General features: G+C 30.2%; 1 protein-coding gene across 8 annotated transcripts in view; it reads right to left on the reverse strand.

Annotated features, from left to right (window-relative positions):
* Positions 1–12,836, reverse strand: part of LOC129962579 (zinc finger MIZ domain-containing protein 1-like) — a 336,461-nt gene that overhangs the window by 74,042 nt on the left and 249,583 nt on the right. The window contains exon 1 of one of the 8 annotated variants that reach the window (XM_056076376.1): positions 1,448–1,952. The exons of the other annotated variants lie outside the window; for them this stretch is intronic. Within the exon in view, the coding sequence (XP_055932351.1) occupies positions 1,448–1,686 (239 nt within the window). The 5' untranslated portion in view covers positions 1,687–1,952. Of the gene's footprint in view, positions 1–1,447; positions 1,953–12,836 lie in introns of those variants that run through there. 8 annotated transcript variants of the gene reach the window in all.

Raw genomic sequence — 12,836 nt, forward strand, 5'->3', positions numbered from 1 at the left:
CACTGTTTTCTCAAAAGATTTCTAACACAGGATTTTGTGACACAGTTTCTCTCCTAAAAAACAATTAATGAAAAAAAAAAACTATTTTATATTTAGAGTTAATCTACTAAACATTTTTATTGCAATTTTTTTTGTAAATTAGATTCTGAAAAATTTTAATTTAATTTACACAATTTTTTATTGTGCTAAACGGTTAAAAAAAGTTTTTTTTTTAATTAAAAAAAATTGTGTCACAGGCACATATGATCAACATAATGAAAATTTTAATAATGAAACTGGGAATATTTTTAAAGATGCATGCAACTTCTGTTTTTGAAAAACAAAGCTTTGAAAATGCATTTTTTTTTTTTTTTTTTTTTTTTTTTTTTGTTAACTCAAGGTGTGACCTTGGACATCGGGACTCGAGATAACATGAGATTAAAAATACCAGATTAATGTGCCATACCAAAGATCGCGAGATACAGAAGTTCACTAAAATGCACAATAGAATTTGATGAAAAAAGAAAGATTTCATTAGTTACTAAAATTCGACAACAAACACGTTTTTTTATATGTTGATAAACAAACACACTTTAAACAGCCTTGAACATAAACATGATTTATTTTTTCAATTTTATGTCTCTTTATCAAAAACAAAAGTAAATCTATTTATCATTAGGTGTCAAATTTATCGAATCAAGCTATCAAATCATGTGTAAATTTCAAATAATATTTATAAAAGATGATTCATAGAAATTAAAAAGATATAAAGGGTGATTTTGTGAATAAGAATATAAATCGGAATGCTGAATTGTTCTGATATTATAATTTATAAAAAAAAATGCAACGCTATGATTATGATTTAAGTTTTTCAAATAATTATGTAATTTCATTTATTTTGCATATATTATGGATACATTACTGCCAAAAGATTAATAATGTTGAAAATGATTTTGGCAAATTGGTTCATATTGAATAATAAAAATAATTTAAAAATTTAATTCTAACTGGAAAATTTATTAAAATTTCACAAAAATAACATTAAACTAAATTTATTTTTATTGGTTATCAATTAATGCTCCGTTTTCCTGTTCAAGTATAACCGAAAGAGTTTTTTTTTTTTTTTTGTTATTGTTGTTTTGTTTTGTTTATAAATAAGGTTCTGGGATACTTTTGCACTTTCAGAAAAGCAGTTCCTTTTATATTGTACATTTCAATTCAAATATGTAAACAACTGCAACTCAATAAGAAATTGAAATTTTAAAATAGTGCAATTTTTTCTTACGTTGTTGGGAACAATAAAATAAATTAAAAAAAATATCCTCGCATATAGATCACGATAGATAAATATAATTTAAAGCACGTATGCAGGACAATTCTGAGGCACCCGAACACCTGAGTTGCCTCAAAACAATACAAGGCACGCACACACACATAGCTGAACAATAAGAAGCAAATGTATACACACCTATACAATGCCTCCTTCTCAGAGCCATTGTACACACTAAAGGAGAATCCTGAAGAATCCCGAGCATGATTGAATCCTATCTTGCACTCTGTCTGCCAGGCGACGTCGCCCAGTTCGTTGGTAATGAACTCGTTGTTGTTGCTGTTATTATTCGATACGTTCTCCGCCCCAAGCATGGGGCTGAAAGCACCCTGCGTTCGAAAATCCTCCTGCGAATCCCACTTCTCGTAAGTGGACATAGCAGGGAAGAAAAGAAAAAAAAATTCCCAGAAGTATGTAGAAAAAAAACAATAAAGTAACTTATCACAGACACCTCAAACGGTTAGGAATAATGGAACCTTCCATCGCGCAGGAAACACACGTTACACTATCGCATCTCCCCTCCTAAGAATAGGTGAAGTCTTGGTGAGAGAGAGACAGAATCGAGTGGTGCGCGCCACGGCGATAACCACCGCGGTGCCGCCATGTGCGGCGTCCGTCGCTTAATGTGTACGGCCAACAAAAATGGCAGCGTAGTAGCTAGAGAACCGGCTACTTTTAGGGCTACCACACTGTAACGAAGTGACAGTCGCCGCCAAGTGAGGTGTAGCCAAAAAGACGCTTGGCGCCAGAGGAATTTCGGTGTGTATACATACACGACGGGAAAAAGTTCACGATAATAGAAATGTATTTTTAGTATACGGCGGAGCGCGAGGCGTTTTTTCCTTACAGTTTGTGTGAATTTCGACACGCTTAGAAACGCTTGGTCGCTTGGAATGAAAGGGCTTGAATGTTCGAATTACAATAATTTGTCTCTGGTTAGACGACAGTATCGACATGGGTAGTATTGGTTAATGCTCCATAGGACCATATGGTCTGCATCTGTTGATTTTTTGAAAATGGAAGATAAAAAGTTCTTTATTAGCCTTTTTTTTTTCTTCTTCTTGGTTTCTTTCCCATGTAATATTAAAATTCATTGGCGTTAATTAATATATTGAGAGAAGAAATAATACACCAATTTCATAATCTAATCAATCAATTATTATTGCTGTAAAAAAACGCATATTGGAGATAAACACCCTATTAATGTAATTTTAATTTTAAGCAAGCAACTATATTAGCCTTTTAAAGGGCCATTTTTTTCTAATCATATGTTAAAATATTTTTAGGCTTGAAATTAGAATAAGAAAAGGGATTCATTTAGCTTATTAGATAAATTTAATTTTATTAATTAATTAATTTGGTAAATTAATAATAAAGTAACAAATCAAACATCATTTTGTCTGAGATAAAGAACTGAAGCATCTAAGTTTCTGACTTACTAAAAAAATTCGTCACAACTTATGCCAACCTACATAATTTCATACAAAGATTGATAAATTTGGTGGGAAGCATACTGCCCACGGCCCTAGAAAGTGTTAAGTAAAGTTATAAAACTTTACTTTTTTTTTTTCACATAGCTTTTTTTTAAATATATATTTTATTCGGAAAATTGAAAGTGGAAATGTATGAAACAAAATATATTTTAATTTCTTAACATTTGAAGGTTAAATAACAAAACCCAACAACTTATAAACCGTAACAAGCAAAATTTTGATTTTAAATAAATTTATCATCTTATTAAGAAAAACTGACATACAGAAACAAATAATTAACTAACAGCAAATAAGCCTTTAATTTTAACATTTATTTGCTAAATATAATTGAAATGCATTAGACATAATTTTTTTCTTAAAGCTTGACTATGCTCAACTCATGATGCAGACTATTAACTTTTGATGATTCCGTATGTCAGCTAAAGCCATATTTGAATTAAAGATTTACAATTAAAAAAAGACCTTGAAGTACAGCAGAATTATTAAAACAATAGGGCAGACTGAATGATAATTTATATTATGAAACATGCAAAACAATAGGACATTTATTTGTTAAACATTTGAATAATTCACGCTATGAGAGGGCAACGACTCACTGCACGTACGCTTCACAGTTAGTCAAAACATTTTAATAAGATTAATATCAAGAAACTACACAAGATTTACTTTCTGCTGGATTTCATAAACTTGAAACATAAACATTTGACACAGACGACAATCGAGCTGCCAACCCTTTCTCCAAACTCCGCTTGAACCGATTTAATAACAGATATTGTCATCTGAAATTCTCTGGATGAATTTTAATGCATTTAAGAAGAAATTTAACTGAAGTAGTGCATTTTTGAAATGAAGTAATATTCCTAAGGTCCAAGTCAATAGGGAATGACTATCCGACTAAGAACTACCTACAGCAGCCAGATTAAGAAGCGCCTTCGACAAGTCGATTTTTATTCGACAAATCGAGAAATTTTTTATTCAAGTTGTAAAACTTATAAATTTGTAAAAAATACAAATTTATGAATTAAAAATATTAAGACCACAAAATTATTCACATTGAATTCTTAAAATCATAATTAAATAAATTAAATAATAAAATTATCATTAATACCAATATAATAAAGTTAACTATTTATTTATAATATATATTTTATTTGATAAATTTTGTGAAATAATTATTTTTATATATGTTTAAAATTTCTTATATCTAGTCTATCATAATAATTAAATGCTTTTATTAGTAAGTAAAAAAAATTATAAATTAATAGTTACAGTTATTACCTTTATTTATAGCCACCTTTGGCAACCAGCTTGTTCGCTCTGATTATTGACTTTTTAGGCTTTTAAAAACACTTAATACGGAGTGCATATTTTTTAAATTCACACTTATTGTTCGATAAAATTGAAAAGCGAAAAACATGAATTTAATCGAATAATCTGAAACAAATTATAATACGTAGCATTTAAAAAGCGTACATGATACAAAATAAAACCAAAATGAAAATCCTATTTTGAAATGTGTGTTCTAAAAAATGATTTTTTTTTTTTAAATTTAAAATTTAACATTTGCGAAAGCACACTATTGAATGTTCTGACGGATGAATTTAAGTTCCATAACATTAAAAATTGTGAAAAATTGAATAACATTAAAAATAAAATTGAAATAACATTAAAAATAAAATTGAAATAACATTAAAAATAAAATTGAAATAACATTAAAAATTGAAGTCTATTACATAAAAAAATTTGTTAAAAGTAAAGTAAATATTGTGCAGAAATAAAATTGCTATAATTAAAAATGGATGTAAAGACGCTAGGATGGGGCACATTTTACTCATTGGGAATTTTTTTTGTACAGGGTGCGCATAAAAATTTAAATTTTGTATTTTTTAAAGTTTAATCCCCTGAAAATTTTAATCGATTTCATAACATTTTGCACCTTTTTTTACGCAACTTTGTAATTTACAGTATATGTCTGCGATCAATATTTAAGGAATAAAATCCGCGGTCAAGGTTTTTGAGACACCCTGTATATATATAAAAATAAAACACATTTTAACAAAATCAAAATAAAGTAACATACCATTGGTATATATAAAAACATATAATATCAAATATATATGAAATTGGTATATATAAATACCAAAGCATATAGAAAAATATATCATTGGCTAAGTTAAAAATTCGCTCAAATGTTACGATGAATTGACCATGTATTAAAAGTGAATCTGCATAAAGGGGCTCCTATTTAGGACTCCAAACTGCTCAAGTCCACCACTGTACCTTTGTACATTCTTGAAATTTTATTTTTTGCCTTTTTATATTGATACATTTAGCTTTTATATTTTAACATGTGTGTTTTTATAGTTTGTTCTATGGCTTTACCATTTGCTTGGAGCAGCATGGGCAAATATGGCTCTTGGGCCAAAATAAGCAACCAACGACCACTGTACCTACCGCCACACTTAAGCGCAATTTTTTAAATAGTTGACCCGTTTTAGATCAGGAAACATCGACTCGAAATATCATTTTCTATAGCTACTGTAGTTAATATAGTTTTCAGAGAAAATAATTCTATTGTTCAGAATGCATTTAGAGTGTTACCATAGCAAATACGTGACACAGCTCTTCCGCCTTTCGGTTGACGCCTTTCACTTTTAACCTTTTGACCCACCTCTAAGCAATCTCATAAATTAATAGTGTACACCTTTCACATTACGGTTGCGATGTAAGTTAAAAATTCCACATCATCGTTTCATTGTCAAATTTCGCCGAGTCATGAAAGGGATGGAGTAATATTCCTCAATGATTCGACAGAAAATTCAACAGTTTTCCTCCCATCCTTCTGAATGTAAAACAACTAATAAAAACAGATTTTACTATTGGTATATTAAATGTAAAACCACGTTTAGGAAGAAAAAGACAAATTAAAACACGTGTTTTAGAGTTTGTGCGATTATTTGTAAAGTTTGTCTGGAGTTTTAGAATAAGTTTTTTCTTAAGAATTTCTTCTTTGAATAGAGATAAAAGCAGCGGAAAAGGAGAGTGTTTTCTTTTTTCTTAGCTGTTGGAAAAATTTGTTTTTCACTAACTGTAGGTATTGTTAGATTCGGAAACATCAAATTTGACACAAACATACTTTGGATGGTGAGAATGTGCACTTCGAGAGAAGTTTTCAAATTTTTTTTAAGAAGATTTTTTATTAATTAAAAATGAAGCACATTTTTTTCATCATTAACTTCCGAAATTATTATGTCACAAAAATAATTTTTTCAACCGCTTAAAATCCAAACATTATTTTTTAATGATATTTATTCAGTTGTCACATAATTTTTCCCACTAATCTTGATAATTTAAAAATAAAATAAAAATTGATACATAATTCGCAACAATGCTTTTCACTGCTACAGTGAAATTCAGGTTGTTTTCGTAGTTTCTATAAATAGTTAAATCTTGTATTCTCTCCCATTGATAAAAGTTTTTATATTACAAATTTTTGGGGAAAAATTATTGCAAGATTAAAAAGTAGGGGGAAAAACTGCAATTTAGAAAAGTAATAAAAGTGTGCTATTAAACTTCAATGAAAATTATTTAAATATAGGCAATAAGAACGCTAAGTTTACAATAAATAAATAATATGAATGAATCATTATTGCGTTGTTTTATTATAACAACAGAAATAGTTGAATGAAAAAAAAATATGATTGGTTATAAAATTTATCAATTACAGGTGATTCAAATATACGAAATACTTTTAAAATGTCACAATTATATTCACAACCATTCAATGGAGTGTAACGATGCATTGAGAAGCTTTCCTTGTGTCACTGGCTGTTAATTATCAGTAATTAATTGCTATTTAGAAAACTGGAAGATCAGATGTCAGGACAACAAAACGCTGCTTCCCTGCCGGATTTCTCATACAACACAAATAAGGTGAAATGTTTATATACTCTCTTTTAATTTGACATGTATCATTTTCGTAAACAACGAATTTTGCAATCACTTTTACCTCATTTTCTGATGTATTAAAACTGAAATTTTGTAGACTTGTGTGTTCTCGACAACAATGCATGACTTTATGAACTTCAGAAAATTTTCAGTTAATCGATTAAATTAACAAAATATTGATTTCACATGAAGGACGGTATCACATGATAGACAATTCGAGAAAAAATTGAATTCACAATTCAATAATATTTATAACGATGGACTATAAATTAAAGACTAAAAACAAACAAAAAAGAAGAAAAAAAATTGAATTAAAATAATTCTACTGTTATTGAAAATTCTATTTAAAATACCACACAAATGAAAGTTATTTCATGGTCTTTACATTAAAATTGTAGATTTATGCAACATTTTTGAATCCATGAATGCGAAGTGTGTCGGTATGTTCGTCCGCGTGCATAAGAACACAAAAATCAGATTACAAAACAAACTAGATAGCTGAATTTTGGTTTATGCTTTTATCATTACAATCGAAAAAGCTAGATTCATAGATACATATTAATATATATATCTACATATTAATATGTCTATCTATGAATATGATGATTCAAAAATTAAAAGAATGAAATTGAATACCCGGTCTTTATGCCTAAGCTGCAAAATTCTGCAAATTTTTTGAAATCCGTGAGTGCGAAATGTGGCAATGTATTCGTTAGTGTGCACATGAACACGATAATAGAAATACAAGACAAGTTACATAGCTGAATTTTGGCGTATGCTTTTATCATTACAGCTGCAGATATGTTTGGAATTTTGAACCAAATCCTTTCAAATAAATAAAAGCTGAAAGTAAATCAAAAGATGTTCCACTTATCAACGCACTCAATGGTGGATTTAGTCATTTTACAGCTTTAGGAAGTACATATTATGAAGCGTGTTGTTTAATAAATTGGCCGATTTAGTTTCATAATTCTGCATTTTTTTTTATTTATTTATTTAATCAACATGTTCATTTATTTTAGGTAATTTTTTAATATTTTTTTTTTATTTTAGAAATTTTTTGCAAACATATATCTTTTTACTGACTTGCTTATTTTATCCCTTTCTAGGGCCGTGGGAAGTATGCTTCCCACCAGATTTATCAATCTTTGTATGAAATTATGTAGGTTGGCATAAGTTCTGACAAATTTTTTTTAGAAAGATAGAAACTTAGAGGCTTCAGTTCTTTATCTTACACAAAATGATGTGTCTTGATTTGTTACTTAATTATTAATTAACCAAATTAATTAATCAAATTAAATTTATCTAATAAGCTAAATGAATCCCTTTTCTTATTCTAATTTCAAGCCTAAAAATATTTTAACATAATATGACTAGAAAAAAATGGCCGTTTAAAGGGTTAACTTATAATTGCATTCACATTTGCACGTCACATTATTTAAGCACCCACTCGGTTTTTATAGATACTGTAATAACTAATAACTAAGTAAAATAGGATCCTGACCAATTATACTTGACGAAGTGTTAAGCTTATCTAAATATATATAATTTTTAATTCGAAGTATTTGTATTTTTTTAAAAATTGTATTTGGTAAAATTTGTATTAAATTGTATTTCGCGTACAAGTTATTAATATCTTTTTAATCAAATTATCTGCTGATTATCCCCAGCTCAGAGACTGATTCTTAGGTAGCCGCCTAATATGCCTAATCAGAAATTCGGCACTGAATACACAACTAAAAGTTAGATTTTAGAAATTGATTTTATTAAATTTATAATCTTCTCCTTGGCTGCAAAATACCCCCCCCCCTCCAAATAACTTTCTCGGTTACTCCCTAATAAATTTCGCATATCAAGAGAACGCCTTGCAAAACATTGGCGCATAATATTTACGGAATATTAACTTTTGGCGTGAATTTAGCATTTTTATTGAAATTGTTGTGCCATCCTTGGCGACTTATTTCACGATTTATCCGTGGCATGTGTTAATAGCATCCACAAATTGAATTTGTGTTTTAAACAAGTTTTTCTCAATCTATTAAAACAAAAAAATTGACACAAAACTATACTTATATTCACAAAATCCCATATCAAATTTGATATATTGAAGTCGCTGCGTATTTGAATGATCGCCTTAACATGTTTGTCTATGTACAGAACGACAGACAATCAACCTGCAGTTGGTTTTGTCTCAAACTTTGGAAGGTGTCTATACTATACATGTTAAATCTAAGTACCGAATCTTATCCATCAAGCTCTCTTCATTTTGTAATTATCGTGTTAACTTATATTCCAACGGCGGACTTCTGAACAGATCTTACTTAAAATTTGTTAGAAATCTGCAAATTTGATGAAAGATCATAGACCAAATTCCAACCGTCTAGCTCAAATGGTTTGTGAGTTATTTTCGTCAGACAGACAGACAAACGGACATTTTTCCGAAAATGTGTTTTTCGAAATCTGGGTGGTCTAAAACGTGGAGATTCAACAAAATCTCGAGTTCGATTCCCCCCCCCCTATTTCTATTCTTTTTCTATACTACGTACAGGAGAAAGTAAAAATGCGAATTAGCTATTACCTCTCTAAAAACATGCACGTAATAAAATAAAAGGACAATACAATTCGGCCCATAACAAAAACAATTAAAACTCTATGGAGCGCACAAACTACTTCATACAACTCATTAATTGCACAGCTAGCTGTCCTTTTCAATGCTTTTCATCATCAGCGTACGATTTTGGGAGAGGAAACGCGAATTGTAAGAGCTAATGGAGTGTTTTACTGGAGCCAGAACACATCATTTAGAAGAGCACTAAATGAGAAAGGGAAGTGCTCACTAAAACGCGTCTAACGAATCCATTTTCAATGTGGCCGGTCAGCTGATCGGATGAATTACCTTCTCTCAACAAGTACACTCCGAGCGACCCCTTTTTTTTCTCTGCAGGTTCATAAACCGCTACATTGACAAAAAGGAAGGCCATTTGTTATTCACAGGTGGATTTTCCTTGAAACAGAAAACGACGATTAAAAAAACACACGCGAAACGCTCAACTTCCCTAAAGAGTTTTTCAAACAATTCAACTGTCGTCTGGCAGACGACATTTTTATAGGAAAGTAATTTTCTAGAAATATTTAATTAGTTGGAAGTTTGATGAAATATAACTTAAGTGATATTATTTGTATATCACATAGCGCTGTTTTAAGAAAATTTGTATAATAAAATTAATTAATTAAATTACGAAACGCTTAAATAAATTAAGAAAAAAACTTTTTTTTAAAGTTAATTTTAAATTTAACTATTATCAGGCAAAATTAAGAATCAAGTTTCCCTTATCGTGTCCAGAATATATTAAATTTCGGCACCGAATTTATTCAGTGTAAATAATGGCATTTTTTTTTTTTTTTTTTACTACATTCCACGTTCTTTATATAGTTTCACACCATAAAAAAAATTTGCACCTACTACCCCCCTCCCCTCCCCCCAAAAAACAGAGTAGTATAAATTATTTCCATTACCAAAACTTCATTACTTATAAGTAAAAGTACACAGATTTTTTGCGATTTGGATAGGATAAATTAATAAAGTATGTATGTTTATTTGTTTAAATAAATTCTGAAAACCTCTTACTTCATTGAAATTAAATAATACATTTATATTGAATAAATACTTATAATTGTATTTAAAAAAAAACCCTCTTATTTTAAAATTCAAAACATAGATGGCAGTTGGATTTCACCGTGAAAAATGAAGTACCTGAAAAATTTAATAAAGCCGAATTAAATGACTTAATTTGTGATTTAGGTTTAACTAAAGAAAATGCAGAATTATTAGGCTCTCGGTTAAAAGAGAAAAATTTACTAACGACACATACGTCGTTTAGTTGGCACAGCAATCGAGAAAAGCAATTTTTATCATTTTTCAAATCTGATAACTTCTTGGTTTATTGTGCTGACATACCTGGTTTGTTACATGAATTAGAAGATAATATTCCTTATAATCCGAATGATTGGCGACTATTTATAGATTCCTCAAAGAGGAGTCTAAAAGCAGTTTTATTGCATAACGAATCTAAACTTGCATCAGTTCCGGTTGCACATTTCGTTTTCATGAAAGAAACATATGAAAGTATGGAGATGCTTCTCACTAAAATAAAATACACTGAACACAAGTGGGCAATATGTGGTGACTTAAAGGTTATAGGTCTGCTTCTCGGACAACAAAGTGGATTTACTAAATTTCCGTGCTTTATTTGTGAATGGGACAGAGAAAGTCATTGGATAAAAAAGATATGGCCGAAGAGACAAGAGTGGATTCCTGGTAAGAAGAATATTTTAAATGAATATTTAATAGATCCACAAAATATTTTATTGTCCCCACTTCATATAAAATTGGGACTCATAAAGCAGTTTGTGAAAGCTTTGGATAAAGGTGGAAAATGTTTTGAGTATCTTATATTGAAGTGCCCAAAATTGTCTAGCTCTAAAATTAAAGAAAGTGTATTTGATGGAACACAAATAAAGAAATTAGTTAAAGATTCCAATTTTGAACAATGTATGACAAATAGAGAGAAGCAGGCTTGGGTTGCATTTAAAGATGTCGTAGAAGGTTTTTTGGGAAATGACAGAAAAGAAAATTACAAAGAACTTGTAACTGAGTTATTACGTACTTATCATCTTTTGGAGTGCAATATGAGCATTAAAATTCACTTCCTTCACTCACATTTGGAATACTTTCCAGACAATTTATGAAAAATGAGTGACGAGCAAGGTGAAAGATTCCACCAGGATATAAAGGATATGGAACGCAGATATCAAGGACGGTGGGATGTTAACATGATGACCGATTACTGTCTTTAAAAAGAGACAGTGATGTGGACCATAAACGAAAAACCCGAAAAAGAAGCTTCTTGACTTCAAGAAAAACACAAAAGTTATCATAATATTGTAAATGAACAGCATTATTGTGTTTAGTTAATAGCAACTACAGTTACAATTGTATGCATTATACTGCATTTTGCTAATTTTTTCATCGTCATTTGTAAAAAATCCTTACGTGTTACATAAAATTTAGTTTGCATTTTGAAATGACATCATCATTTCTGATATAAATCAATTAAAATTTTACAAACAAAAAAAATTTTCTTTTTTTTTGCAGGCTGGTGTAGTATTTAAAACTCATTGTTTGTTTGCACATTGTTTCAAAATTTAAGTCAAAATTTCCAAAAAAAAAAAAATTCTCATATCGGCTACCTTATTCTAATTTCAGACTCAATTGTTTCATTTATTTTTGTCCATCAGATTTCATGCAATATGAAAAATCTTATATTGTTTGGCAACGGATTCTAAAACCCACCGCGCTTTTGCGCATGCGTTAGGATGGATTTAATTCGGCAAAATAGGGGTGAGAGGAAAGGAGGAGAGTTTTAGTTTAGTTTAGTTATATTAACGTCCCGTTTGAAGCAACACAAGGGCTATTTTGGGACGGACCTCGTCATTTTGAACCGCGGTCAGATGACGAGGACGACACCTGAGCTCGCACCCCCCTCTTCACACCACACCAGCGGGAGGACGTTTGGTCATGACGGATTTAACGTGAAACAGACCCCTTTACACGACGGTTCTTCGGTGGAATAGGGTCTCGAACCTGAAACCCTCCGGCTCCGAGCCGAGACCTTACCACCAGGCCACCGCGGCCCGGAAAGAAGGAGATGTTTACATTTAACAATAAAGTAAATTCCGGAAATGGCCCACATCCTTCCGCGTCTCATCACTTAAGATAAAATTGTTGGAAAGTGGTCGTCTCAGGATATTGAAATGAACAGTATTCATTTTGATGTGCATGTGTTATTTTAGTTGAATGTTTATTTACCTAAATAAATTTGCTTTTATAACTTCTGATTTTCACGAAATTTCTATTCAGTTATTTATTTCTATACTTCTTGAAAAATTCTTTGGATGTTAGACAGCAGCTCGTACGGAAGAAGAATTTTCAGCACTAGCATCTTATTATTTTTAAAAGGTTATGTTTAAAAGTCATCTTATTATTTTAAACAGCTTTTATATTTAGAATTTTTCTTCACTTATTA

Source organism: Argiope bruennichi, chromosome 3 (assembly GCF_947563725.1).
Source record: "Argiope bruennichi chromosome 3, qqArgBrue1.1, whole genome shotgun sequence".
Classification (NCBI taxonomy): Eukaryota; Metazoa; Arthropoda; class Arachnida; order Araneae; family Araneidae; genus Argiope; species Argiope bruennichi.